Source organism: Bos mutus, chromosome 7, assembly GCF_027580195.1.
Source record: "Bos mutus isolate GX-2022 chromosome 7, NWIPB_WYAK_1.1, whole genome shotgun sequence".
Lineage (NCBI taxonomy): Eukaryota > Metazoa > Chordata > Mammalia > Artiodactyla > Bovidae > Bos > Bos mutus.
In genome coordinates, this window is record NC_091623.1 from 96932579 (window position 1) to 96947409 (window position 14831).

At 42.9% G+C, this 14831-nt stretch overlaps 1 protein-coding gene across 1 annotated transcript in view; it reads left to right on the plus strand.

The window, feature by feature from the left end:
- Nucleotides 1-14831, plus strand: part of SH3RF2 (SH3 domain containing ring finger 2) — a 148420-nt gene that overhangs the window by 71026 nt on the left and 62563 nt on the right. The window contains exon 5 of the mRNA XM_014481769.2: nucleotides 7772-8095. Within this exon, the coding sequence (XP_014337255.2) occupies nucleotides 7772-8095 (324 nt within the window). The remainder of the gene's footprint in view (nucleotides 1-7771; nucleotides 8096-14831) is intronic.

Below are 14831 nucleotides of genomic sequence, written 5' to 3' on the forward strand. Positions count from 1 at the left end.
CCACAGTTTGTTGTGGTCCATACAGTCAAAGGCTTTGGCATAGTTAGTGAAGCAGAAGTAGATGCTTTTCTGGAACTCTCTTGCTTTTTTGATGATCCAGCAGATGTTGGCAATTTGATCTCTGGTTCCTCTGCCATTTCTAAATCCAGCTTGAACATCTGGAAGTTCTTGGTTCATGTACTGTTGAAGCCTGGCTTGGAGAATTTTGAGCATTACTTTGCTAGCATGTGAGATTAGTGCAATTGTGTGGTAGATTGAACTTTCTTTGGCATTGCCTTTCTTTGGGATTGGAATGAAAACTGACCTTTTCCAGTCCTGTGGCCACTGCTGAGGTTCCAAATTTGCTGGCATATTGAGTGCAGCACTTTAATAGCATCATCTTTTAGGATTTGAAATAGCTCAGCTGGAATTCCATCACCTCCACTAGCTTTGTTCGTAGTGATGCTTCCTAAGGCCCACTTGACTCCACGCTCCAGGATGTCTGGCTCTAGGTGAGTGATTCCACCATCATGATTATCTGGGTCATGAAGATCTTTTTTGTTTAGTTCTTCTGTGTATTCTTGCCACCTCTTCCTAATATCTTCTGCTTCTGTAGACCCATATCATTTCTCTCCTTTATTGTGCCCATCTTTGCATGAAATGTTCCCTTGGCATCTCTCATTTTCTTGAAGAGATCTCTAGTCTTTCCCATTCTATCATTTTCCTCTATTTCTTTACACGGATCACTTAGGATTGTTAACTAAAATAAATTTTAATGCCTGTAGAATTTCAGATTTAGTAAATGAAGTTCTAGAGTTCTGTTTCTCAACAATGTGACTGTGACTATAATTAATGTTAACAAATTGTATACTTAAAGATGATGATTATGGTAAATTTGCTATGTATTTTTTTCACCACAATTTTTAAAAAACAAAGTAACTGCATGAAAGTAGCTTTATAAATGTGTGTGTGTGTGTGTGTGCATAAATGGATAAAGGACTGGAAGAATATGTACCAAGATATTAACAGTGGTGATCACCAGATGGTGCGATTCTAAATGATTTTCATTTTCTTCTCCCACCCTGTATTTTGTAAATCTTCAGAAATTAGCACATATTACTTCTATTTTTTTAAATCTACTTTAAAAGAAAGAAAGAACACCTGTTAGGTTATCTCCCTGTTTCTCCAGATAATATATCATCTATAGCCTCTAACCCTCTAGCTGTCAGCCTCACCCCAGCTTGAAGCAGGTTATCACAAATTTTAAAGGGAGACTTCATTGTTTAACTACATTTGTTGAGTGCTTACCAAGCACAAAGCTTTAAAAGTGAGCAGTGCCGAGCTATAAAAGAACTAAAAGGTGTACTCTTGGCCCTTTAGGAGGGTGGGGTGAAACAAAACAGAGGCAGAGTTGCAGAGAAGGGACCAGTATTTCCATATGAAGAGCCAGAGCAGGTTGTGAAGTGAGTGCCCAGAACACAGCCCAGTTGTTGAGGTTCCCTCTATGCCACCCCTACTCAATCTGTATGGAAGGAAGGAAAGATGGAAGGGAGGGAAAGAGGAAGGGCCCAGAGAGGCTGGGCCTCCTACTCTCACCACCAAATGATAGTGCTTTTTCTCCTGTTGAAGCCCCATCCAGGTATACCCACCCAGTTCTCTAGTTGTTCAATTTCACTCATTTTATGAGACTCCGCTAGAAACCTATTTTTCCATAAAATTCCAGTAACTAGTTGGAACATTCAGCTGTCTCTTTCTTCTCTGAACACCTACCTGATGAATATGTGGATTGTACTTCACAGGCTAGCCCAACACAGAGCAGATACTTTGTTTAAAAAAATAATTTTAGCTTCACAAGCAAATGAATGAAAAAATATTTGGGAAGTGTTCCAACTGACTGGGAAAAAAACTCAGAGAACCATCCTTTCAACATGACCTCGTCCCTCATCCTAAATATATATTCAATCATTCAACTAATTTTTCACTGAATGCCTGCCATGCCAGGTCTTGTGCTAAGTTCTAGTGATACAAGTCAGATATGGGTCCCTAATTTCAAGGACTGTAAGATGAGACATTAATAAGTAATTATAAGTGTGATGAATGATGCAAAATGTGAAGGAGAGGGAATTACTGGGGGGAGGAAGGTATGATGTGCAACTTACTTGAGTAGGGTGTTGGCAGATGCCTTGTAAGCCAAGATCTGACAAATGATTAGGAGTTGTTTAGATAAGAATGGAGGGAAAAGAGTTTTGGGGACTGGAGGTAATATGTGCAAATGTCCTGCAGGATAAGGAAGTGTATTAGCCTCCAAAGAACCAAAAAATACTAGAGCTGGAGCTTAGAGAGTAAGAGAGAGACAGGAAAACAAAGCCAGGGAAACAAATGGGAACCAGACCAGAGGGGACCCTGTAAACCTTCCTGCATTAGTCAGGATGAGCCAAGTTATGCCATGGTAATAAACAGCCCCCGTATCTCAGTGGCTTCACAAGAAAAATTATATCCAATCCATATCACTTGCTCACCACACAATGGTGAGAGGCGGTGCTCACATAGTCATTGAGGAACCCTGCAGGATGAGCAGGGCCATCTTAAAGCTATGCCAGCTGGAACACATGGACTTCCTAGGTTTCATGGCAGGGGAAGAGTAAAAAAGAGGGAGTTGTATACCAGCGAAAGCCTCAGCTCTGTGACATTTGTCACTCCTACTCATAGTTCATTGGCCTGAACGAGTCACATAGTCCCTTCTGTCCTGAAACCAGCTGAGAAGTATAGGGGACCACATGGAATATTTGCTGAGTATTCCTGCCATATCGTAAGAAGTTTGAACTTGACCTAGAAATCAGTGGACATGACTGAAATATTTAAAATGAGGCAGTGACTCCATCAGATTTGGGTTTCTTTTTTGATTATTATTTTTACTTCTTGGCTGTGCTGGGCCTTCGGTGCTGCACATGGGCTTTCTCTAGCTGCGGAGAGAGGGGCTTCTCACTGTGGTGGCTTCTCTTGTTGGGGAGCACAGGATCTAGCCCCACAGGCTTCACTTGTTGCTTCACGTGGACTGGGAGTTGCAGCTCATGGGTCCTAGAGCACAGGCTCAGTAGTTCTGGCACATGGGCTTGGTTGCTCCATGGCATGAGGAATCCTCCCAGACCAGGGATCAAACCCATGTGCCCTGCATTGGCAGGCGGATTCTTTACCCACCTGGGAAGTCCATATTGGGGTTTCTTAAAGATTGCTCTGAATGCAGTGGGAAAAATGATTTGAGGAGGAGGGATTAAAAAAAAAAAACAGAAAGATCATCTGAGCTACTCCATCACTCAGTTAGAAAATGACTGTGGCTTTGACTAGTATACTGGAAACAAGTGGACAGATTCCAGGACCTTTTAGTAGGTAGATCCACAGGAGCGGGGGACAAGGGAGAGGAAATGGTCAAGGATAAAACCCCACTTTTGGCTTTGTGTGCCTAGGTCAGTGGTAGGGCCATCTGCTGGATGAAGCAACACTTGGTGAAGAGGAGCAGTTATGATGTTTAGGAGATGATGGTTGTATCTCTAAGGACAGAGATCAGCTACAATTAATCTCTGTGCTGAGCTGAGTTTCTCAGTCAGGTCCGACTCTTTGCAACCCCATGGACTGTAGTCCACCAGGCTCCTCTCTTCATGGGATTCTCTAGGCAAGAATACTAGAGTGGGTTGCCATGCCCTCCTCCAGGGGATTTTCTCAACCCAGTGATAAAACCCAGGTCTCCCTCATCGCAGGCTGATTCTTTACCATCTGAGCCACCAGGGAAGCCCAAGAATACTGGAGTGGTAGCCTATCCCTTCTCCAGGGGAACTTCCCAACCCAGGAATTGAACTGGGGTCTCCTGCATTGTAGGTGGACTCTTTACCAGTTGAGCTACCAGGGAAGCCCCTCAACTAATCCCTAGCTGGATGCATAGGAGGTGCTTAAATTTTTGTAGATTAGAGCTTGCATAGTCCCTTGTATTATTTCAAGAAACTTTTTCATCAGTATGGGAAAACAAGGCATCATTGATTTTATTACCCATTTCTGATACCCTTCTTTCCCAAAACGTCTACATTTAATGATTATTCATTTGGATATTCTCCCCACCACTCCACCTCTAAAATTAGCGATTACAAGAACCCTCACAATCATCATCAAACTAGCCATCGCTTCATCTGTTCTTCTAATTGCTAGGAGGGGAAAAGATAATCAAGTGGTTGCTCTAATCTGGGAACCTGGTTTTCAAAAATTACTTAAAATCCAAATTGAGCTTTTTAAAGCAGCACTTAAATGTTGACTCCAGTCATTTCATTAAGACCAGCACTTGCTGAGAACTCTTTGAATAAGTTTTGAACCACCAAGGCCATGCAGAACAACTGGAAGGAAGGAGAGCTTCCTTCTGGGAGCAGCAAGGTGGGGCGTTTTTGGCATCAACGGGATTTTTCTTGTTAATGTATCATTTGACTTATTGAATTGCACCTGGATAAAGGTGCTAAAACAAATGCCGAGCTTATGCCAGTTCTTGTCAGGACTCCTCCTGCGGGGCCTGCCTGGGTCATGTGAACCTCACTCAGCCCAGTGAACCTCAAGGATATTGTTTCGAATGAGTGAGTGCAAATTGAAGAGCTCTGCAGTCCTTCCCCAACTAAGCTATTAATCACACTGGCAGAGGACAGGGAAGACCTACAGTCACATGGGGCTCTTTGTCTGTGTTGCTGATGGAAAACACTCACAGTGTTGCTCACTTAAGGACAGAAAAATTAGATGGAACCAGAAAAAAATATATTTATTTCATTGTGGCTGTGAATGACCAGAAAGAACTTTAGTCATTCAGCTCAGAGGGTATATTATCCTTTTCCTGGGGGAACAGTAGCAGGAGGCGTGCTCTGGGGGGACATGAGGCATGGTCCAGGCTTCCACTAGAACTGCCCTAAGTAACTTCAGTAATTTTCCAATTGATCGCTCTCCTTCTGGCCTGACACTTCTGAATAGCAGCCAGAATGAGCTTTTGATGTATTTATTTTTATTTACATACAGTAAAATTTGCTCTTTTAAGGGACTACTTAACCATCGTCTCCCAAGCATCATGATTGCTCCTCATCAGCAAATGTTACTTGATCCAGCAAATGGCTCTACTGCTGACCTAGGCACACAAATCAGAAAGTGGGACATGATGAATAACCACTTCCTCTCCCCGACCCATGCTTCTGTCAGACTCCCAGTCCTGTGGATCTACCTCCTGAAAGGTCCTGAAATCTGTCCACTTGTCTCCAATCTACTAGTCAAAGCCACAGTCATTTTCTAACTAAGTAATGGAGTAGCCTCTTAATAGGTCTTTCTGCTTTTGTGATACATGCAAACAATATAACCACACCACCATCAAGATGTAAAATAGTTCCTACACCTCCCCAGAAATATGAAGGCAGACTGCCCCTTTGAAGTCAGCTCCTTCCCTGACTCCTGCTCCCGGACACCCCACTGATCTGTGCTCTGCCCCTGCAGTTTTCCTTTTCCAGAAGGTCATAGAAATGGAATAGAAAAGAATGTAGCCTCCAGAGTCTGCCTCCCTGCACTTAGCATAGCGCCTCTGAGGTTCACCCATGTTGTTGGGTGTATATGAAGCTCATCCATTTTTATTGTCAAGTCATATTCCACGGTAGGGATGTGCCAGAGTCAGTTACTCACTCACCAGTTGAAAGACATCGCTGTTGTTTCCAGTTGTTTGGCAGCTAACACTAAAGCAGCTATAAACACTTGCATGCCAGTTTTTGAGTGAGCCTAAGTTTTCATTTCTCTTGGGTAATTACCTAGGAGTGGGACTGCTGGGTCAGATGCTAAGTAAGAAACTGCCAAACCATAGCATGAGGTTTAAATAAAGGCATAAATCAGATCATGTCACCCTTCTACCCCAATCCTGCCAAAGGCTTCCTGTAACACTTAGAATAAACCTGAAGCCTCCCAGCCTGGTGTGATCCAACTCCTGCCTGTCTCCGCGGTCTCCTCTTTACCACCTGCTCCTCGCTCACTCTAGACCATTCTCCTTTCTGATTCTTTCACGTCTTTTTCTCAAACAGTCTGAGCTTACCCCCTCTTGGGGATTTTTCCACTAGCTTACCCTGCTACCTGGTGTGTTTTTATCCCCATCTTCACATGGCTGGTTCCTTCTTGGCATCTATGTCTTAGCTTGAATGTCACCTTCTCAGCAGGTCTTCCTTGACACCTCACCAAACTCCCCAAATCTGAAGTCGCTTCCTCCCCCTGTCACTCTCTGACATAGCAGAGCATTTATTACTGCCTGAACTTTACTTATTTATTCATTTGGTTGTGCTGGGTCTTGGTGGTGACACATGGATCTTTAGTTTTGGCAGGCAAACTCTAGTTTGCTGCTTATAGGATCTATGAATAGCTCCTATAATATTACCAAGAATGAAACCCATGCCCTCTGCAATGGGAGCAAGAAGTTTTAGCCACTGGACCACCAGGGAATCCCTGCCTGATATTTTCTTGTTTAGTTGTTTATGTGCTGGCCTACCATGTATAAATCACCCTTTTGGGCCTCAACTCTCTTGTCTTTAAAGTAATAATGCCCCTTTCCCACTTGATGATTTTTTTCCCCAACAGTATAAGCTTCTGGAGGCAGAAACTACATCTTCTTTAAAACTTTCTATCTCAACTCTTTTAATCATCTTAATCATCTGAACATTTTCATTAATGTTAATGAAAAAACAGTTCTTAAATGAGCAAATTCCCTTTTCCCTCTATCGTTGAGTTTCAGAATTAGAATGAGATGTGCAATTTTAGAGAGCAACTGGTGACAAGCATCATGATGAAGATACTTTTAACTGTCCTGGAAAGTTTATTCACACCATCCCCTTTGTCAGCATACTTCTGATTTCTGAAGCACATGAACTCATGGGCTGCTTGAAAGGCAGAGTATTCAAAAAATACAGTACAGTCAGTGGTGGTGCTAGTGCTAGAACTGGCTGAAACTTGATGGCAACGGCTGGTGTTAGGCTTACAGGAATCTTGCTAGACAGTGGTTAAATTGCTAGACAGTGGTAGATATTTACACCACAAATCATGGTAAGGGGGTTGTCTGTTTTTCTGATGTACCAGCACTAAGAGGTATAGAACAAGAGAGAATGGAGATGAGATCAAAGTATTTAAAAGAAGTAGTAAAAGATGGCCTTAGCCTTAGATGATCCAGGGTCCTGAATGGATGTACATTCTGGTCAAACTTATCAAATGTGTGAACTTGAGCAAAATATCCACCCATTCTTCCACAAACACTTATGGAACACACACCCTGGGATACAGCAGAGAACACCCTGCCCTCAGGTAGCTAACAGTCCAGTGAAGGAAAGGAAGGTAAATGATTACAGTGTACAGTGGGAAAGCATGGGGGCTGCAGGAACAATGAGAAGGACAAGCAGTTGCGTCAAGGTTGGGGGAGGGGGCACTCAGGGGGAGCTAGAAGAAAAGGGAAGGGTCTTCCAGGTAAAGGAAGCTGCGATGATGCTGAGAGAGATGGGCAAATCAGAGCAGAGTATCATGGCTTGTTTTAAATTCTTCAGCCCTCAGTAGAGCTGTACCTACGTTGCAAGAGAGTTGTGAGAATTGATTGATACAGTAGAGGGATTGGGACTTATGGATAAAAGACGGAAACTGTCCAAGGAGTGACACCTGAGGTGGTGGCATTGGAGTTGGCTTCAGACCAGCCTGGGTAAGATATAGCTACTCACATGAGGTCAGGATGACTAAATTCTTATTGGATCTTTCATCTTTTCAGCCAAACCTCACCGCAAGACACCTCCTAGAGAAGAACAAAGGCCGTCCATCATCCCGCACGAAAAACCTGTCCCTGGTGTCCTCGCCCTCCAGAGGCAAGGCAACCAGCACACCCACCCTCCGAAGGGGCCCGGGATCCAGGAGGAAGGGGCCCGGCCAGTTCTCCATCACAACAGCCTTGAACACCCTCAACAGGATGGTGCATTCTCCCTCGGGGCGCCACATGGTGGAGATCAGCACCCCAGTGCTCATCAGCTCCAGCAACCCCTCTGTGATCACCCAGCATGTGGAGAAAGCGGATGCCTCGCCCAGCTCCGTGGGACAGGTAGGGAACAAACCCCCGGGAGAAGGCCACCCTGGAGTTGGGCAACTGGTCCACACCATGTCACAGGCAATATTGGATACTCAGTACCTGCTAAGCCCTTATGACGCGTTAATGATAACTAATGTCATATGTATTATATGTCAGAGCTGTCTTTACATGATCTCATTTCACCCTTGAAACAGCCTATGAGCTAGGTATTATTATTATTGTTACCCCTGCTTTACAAATGAAAAGACTGAGCTTTAGAGGCAGGGGGTTGCTTTCCCATGCTAAGAGCCATGGCATGGTTCCTGCCCCTTAGAGAAGATCCCTCCTGAACAGTAATAGCATGTTTTCTGGGATCACAGTCTGACATTCACTGTTTCATCCTCTGGCAATGTGTCAGACATCACATGGAAGGGAAGGAAAAGAAAAAAAGAGAAACTATGGGTTATTGGGTGTTTTCAGGACTAGCTATATACTTTACAAGGCTCAATGAAAAGTGAAAATGCAGGTCAAAAATGTTTAAGAATTTCAAGATGGCAACAGCAGAGCATCAAACCAAGTGAAGGGCCCTTTGGAGCAGAGAGCCCCATGTGACTACACATGTCACACACTCATGAAGCCAGTTGTGGTGTTTTCCTATGACACATTTAATAAGATAATATATATAAAGTGCTTAGTGCCATGCCTGGCACATACTGAGTACCCAATAAGCATTAGCTCTTAATACTATTATTATTATTATTACCACTGTTATTATTAAGCCTGGCCCCTGAATTGCCTATTGTAGGGAGATAAGCCAAAAGGCAATCCTGACCACCCGGCCGCACAGACATACTTCTAATAGCATGAGGCTATTTAGGTTGAAGGATGCTTTAAAATATGAAGGACCAGAGGTATGAGGCAAAGTAATTAAGAACTGCATGTCGGGTATTCTGCTATAAACACTCTTTGGAACCATGCAGGTGGCAACTTGAAAGGACAAACCTCAACTTGCAATTTTTTTAAGCTGTAAATCTTGTTTTTAAACATGATTCTCTACCTTGGGATTAAATGACTTAATTGGACTCTAATCCGTTTTTAACAAGACAAGGAGGAGGAGAAAGTCAAGGGCTCCTCAAAGACCTGTGAGCTGATCTAAAAGGAAAACAATCACTTCCAACAGCACTTCAGACTTTATGCCACTGTCTGCATCTCTAGAGGGCTGGCTGTGGATGTCATTCTGCCCACCACTTGCATCACATACATACTGCACACACATACAGTTACACTCTCCCCTGCTTATACACTCTTCCTTCATTAAAAATCATGAATTTCCTTCACTTCCTATACACACATTCCAAATACTTTTTTACAAGTACACACGCAGTTTGTGCCCAAAGTTCAACACTCCCTATACACACACACACACACACACTCTCCAACATGGGGACCTAGTGACACACTTAAGTGAAAGACCAGCAGAATTTTCTGAAACGATTCTTTCTGTACAGACATAGGTATAGGAAGAACAGCCCACATCCTAGGCTAGCTAGGCTAGGTAGACCTAGGCTAGCTCACTCAGCTACAAGTTAGCTTTCCAAAGGATTTAGCCAAGAGTCACTTTCCATGTGCTTTTTAAATTCTTTTTCCTGGTCAATTTACCTCATAGACAGAGAGGCTAGACCAAAGTAGAGAATCCTAGCGGGATTCCAAACAAGTATTAACGAATAACTAACACTGCTCTCAGTTGTCTCTGACTCTTTGCAACTCCTTGGACTGTAACCTGCCAGGCTCCTCTGTCCATGGAATTTTCCAGGCAAGAATACTGGAGTGGGTTTCCATACCCTCCTCCAGGGGATCTTCCTCACCCAGAAATTGAACCTGCATCTCTTGCATCTCCTGCAGTGGCAGGTGGATTCTTTACCCCTAGTGCCACCTGAGAAGCCCAGGTATTGGGTGGCCAAAAAGTTCATTCAGGTTTCTGTACCATCTTACGAAAAACCCCAACTGAACTTGTTGATCAATCCAACAGTATTTTTTCTTAATTTTCACAAATGGTGAGAATTCCAAAGTGTAGCTTTGGCATATCCTGTCCCCAAGGAATCACTGCACAGTACTGATAGCCTTTTCTAGATTCAGATGGCGCTGGATTATCAGTATTTCTATGTTTGCCCAGATATTGTCAAAAACACCCTTGTAAAATGTCCCACCTAAGAGCTATATCTAAAGATGAGAAGCAAGTTGAGCCAGTGACAAGGTCTCCTATTTCCTTTGTCTCTAATATCCTTCAGAGCTGTGACTGGATCTGGCTTCTCAAGCCCCTCCTTCCTTCCACACCTCAGCACCATTTATGGTACATAGTCCCTAGTAGGTTCTCAGTAAATCAAGGAATCAAGACATTTGACTTAAACATCTGGGCAGATCGTAGTGACATATACATAGAGAGGGAAGACGGAAGGAGGAATTGTTTTCTATAAGACCACAGGTCATTGTAACTCTTCCAGCCAATAGACATCTGTTGAGTGCTTACAGTGTACTAGTAACCATAGCAAGTCCTAGGTATTCTATACCAAAACAATAAGAACAGCAATAATAATCTCAAACGTTTATTGAAAGTAAAAGGATAGGAAGGAGGGAGGGAGGGGAGGAGAGAAGGAGGGAGGGAAAGAAGGAAGGAAGCACAGGAGGAGGGAGGGGTTTTCTTTGTTGCCAGTCTCCTGAGTGCTGCCCTACATTCTAAAATATGGTAAGAGCCTTTGTAGGAGAGGTATTCTTACCACTTTATAGCAAAGTAATTAAGGCCCCAAAAGAAAAATGGTTTGGCCAAAGTTCATGTAATTAGTGAACAGTAAGAGTCGGTACTGACCCTAGAATCATGTGACTCTGGCTCATAGACTCTTGTCACTCCACTATGCCATCAGCAAAGATGTCATCAGGCAAAACCATTACATCAATGTTGATTATCTTGAAAGTCTTTAGCCTCCCTTTTCTTGCATATCTTCATTCGACTCCCTGTAGACTCCAAGGCCTTCCAGTATTCTCTTCCCTGCCCACCCCTCAGTAAAGAATTTGCCCTAAGCCTTCTGCACCTCAAGAAGGTCTTCATTTAATAGCACTTTGTTCCTTTATGAACTACCAACTGTGCCCATGTTTTATTCATGGCACTGAAGGCAGCAGGAGTAAGTTTTTGTCCCCAAGGAATTCACAGTCTAGCAGGGATATAAAACATAAATGACTGTAGTGGACTTAGAACTTCCTGAAATGAGATGAGGACCCTGTTGGCACCTGCACTGACTTCAGTCACGAAGATACTTGGAATTTTACAACCAAGAACTGTCATAGAGATGGGTATTCCCTTCCCAGTTTTCCTCAAGCCTTTTGGTGATATCAGAAAGTCTCAGTTCAGTGCTGGTCTTTCTGGAACACCCTGTACTAGGGTGCTAATCTCCTTGCATCAGGAAGAGAGAACAAGGTATCAGACTCAGGGCTTCAGCCACCAGTTGCCCATGTCTGAACTTCATAACACTGCATGTTTGTATCATGTTGTTGGATGGTTATCCTCTGTAAGAGATGCCAGTTTTATGTTCACAGAAGTCTATGAAAAATTTTTGCTTTATTAAAATTTTAAAGCTTTTTTTTTTAAAGAACAGTAAGTTAACAAGGTACAGGTGGGAAGTAGATATGGCAAAAATCTATAAAGATGGGAGGCAATATAGTTTAGAAAGCAGAAGTCCAGAGTAATTACATGCAGAACTAAGACATGTGTGAGGTGCTACGGACGCAGAGAAGAGGGCATTCGTTAGCTTCATTCTCCCCATTGTGGCCTTCATACTCTTGAAAACCCAAATCTGATATGCTGCTTCTCCTCCCCAGACCACCAGTGGTTCCCTACAGTCTTCAGAGGCAGTAATACTGCCATTAATTAAGTGGCCACTGAAAATCAGAAACTATAAAACTTCTTCCCTTGCCTCCTCGGAGCAGTTCTCTCAGGGTTACTTGAGATGCTGCTTCAGCCCTAAAAACGTTTGCCAAATAAGATATAACTCTCAAGAAAAAAAGAAAAGAAAGAAGAAACTATAAGAGATGATGTACAGACATTATGTCTGTTCTCACAACTCTTCAGAGTAGGTGTTCATATGCCCATTTTACCAAACAGCCCAAACTACGGGACAGAAAAATTTGGAAACTTTTTCAAAGCCTTAAAGCTGGAAAGACCCAGGATTTGAGGGCAGACCTATGCTCTCTCTCCTAAATAGTTAAGGGCATTCCAGACGCTCCCTGATCTGACTATAGTCTTCCAGCCTCCCCGCTTCTCCCCTATACGTGCACACATGACCACGCAGACCTGCATGCTAAGTCACTTCAGTCGTGTCCAACTCTTTGCAACCTTCTGGACTGTAGCCTGTCAGGCTTCTCTGTCCATGGGATTCTCCAGGCAAGAATACCGGAGTGGGTTTCCATGCCCTCCTCCAGGGGATCTTCCTGACCTATGGGTCAAATTTAAGTCTCTTACGTCTCCTGCATTGGCAGGCGGGTTCTTTACCACTAGTGCCACTGGGAAACCCACACATGAGCACACACACAAAAGTTGCCGTGATCTCCTCAACATTCATGAGCACAGTAGATACTGGGCCACCTCTTGGCTTTTTGTCCTTCTACCCAGCATAGTGCCTGCATTATTCTGAGCAATGAATAATGTCTATGAAATAAATAAATGTTGCTCCTCCTAGAATTTATTTTTGGTGCAATTGCTTGTCACAAATACATCCATACCCCAAGCCCTGTATGCATACTATTTGTTCAAGGAAACTTCTGCCACTCCTCTTCTGCAGAATTCATTTTTCCCGTGTTCACATCAGATTGTCTACAGTTGTGTTCTCTGTGCTGGAAGAACCTCATATATATCTTAAAGGTTCACCAGATTGAAAACTTCTTAGGGGCAGAATTGGAGTTTTATTCATTTCTGTTGCTGTTGACATTCCAAAACCCCAATAAGTTTTCTAATAGCATATTTTGCCTCAAGAATCAAAAACAAAGACAGAGGCCTCTGATTTACTTAAATATCGGGTTGGCCAAAAAGTTCATTCAGGGAACTTTTGCCAATCCAGTAACTACCAATCCCCTTCCACTCTTCTGATTACCCAGAAAACAAGAGGTAAGACAGAGAGGGGAAGGCAGGTCACTGAAATCATTCCTTATTGTGCGATTCCCACACCCAGGCCTCCTCCATCCCATCCCAGGCTGATAACGGCAAGTCTAAGCATCTTTTCCCTGGCTCCTGGGAAGATGAGCTGTTGTGCACCTTAGGGAATTCTGAAGTCTATAAAGCTGACTCTCCTTTTGATCCAATATCTGAAATATCCTGAATGAAGCAGTCTCTGGGAGCTTTAACTCTAAGTCCAGATCTCCTATGTCCCTTTGTCTCCACCTTTTGGAGAAGTCTCCCTACCCGAATTTCTGGTACTCAGGATGGCCATGAGAGGTGCTTTTTACTGAGTAGTAAGATCTTTTTTTTTCTCTGGACACAGTCTCAGTGCTAATGTATGTTTAAGATTCTTAGCTAATCCTCCATCTAAGGTAATTTACAGAAATAAGCTTACCCTATGTTTATATTCTTATTTTGGTATCTCCCAATATAAATTTATTTTGTCTTTAAAATGTTCACACAGCAAATCCCTACTTGCTAATGATGCTGTTGGAGCTCTCTTGAACTGGCCAAACTGGCTACAAAGAATCATGGGTGAAAGGTGGGGAGGCTTCATTAAATGGACACTTGGCCCCTCAAACTGTTCTATATGATGTCTTCATTATCTGTCCCAAAGTACCATCTATGGAACATAACAGGTGCTTGAGATATCTGTATTAAATTGTCAAGAGCACACCCCTTGGGTGAAGACAGCCTCTTAAACTGTGCTCATACATTATCAGTTAATGCCTTAGCAGAACTTCCCTGGCAGACATCTGAAAACAAACAAACAAAAAAAGACCCAGAGTAGAACCAGAGGGCCTCTGCCACCCTCTGCTTTGCCAGATCCCCGGGTAAAGAGCAGTTAGGAGCCACCTAGAAAAGCAGTGTCACGTAGGGGAAACCCCTCCAGCCTTAGACCCAGACACCTCTCCCCCATCGCAGTGAGACTTCAGACAAGTCAGGAGCCGCTCTAAGCTTCATTCAGTTTCCATCAAGAAAATAGGACGAACCCCTACCTCACAAAGTTGTTGGGAAAATCAAAAGATGTAAAATGGATATAAAATGTTTGGCTTCCATTTTTATTACTATCAAAAATGTTAGCAGTCAAAATTTCTTAGTAGTTAGTTGCTAGATTTCTCTTAAATCACTCTCCTGTAAATTTTTGGAACTTTTCTGTAACAGGAAATTTCAAAAATATACAAAAGTTAAAAAAAGAACACAATGAACCCTCCTGTATATATCACCCTGTTTCAGCAATTATCTACTCCTGGATCAATCTTATTTCAGTCGTATCCCCACTCATGAGCCTTCTCCCTCATCAATTGTTTTAAAGCAAAACTCAGATATCTTATTATTTCATCCGTACACATCTCAGCGTCTCTTTTAAAATATCAGTATTTTTCCCTAGAAGTTTAACACAAGCACAATCCCATTATCACAATAAGTTCTTTAAAGCATTATTCAGCCCATGTTCCAATTTCTATATTTGCTTTATACATGTTTTTTTTTTTACAAGATGGTTTGTTTCAATGGCATCTAAATGATGTAAACTCCTTGCATTGGGTTGATGTGTCTGTTAGATTT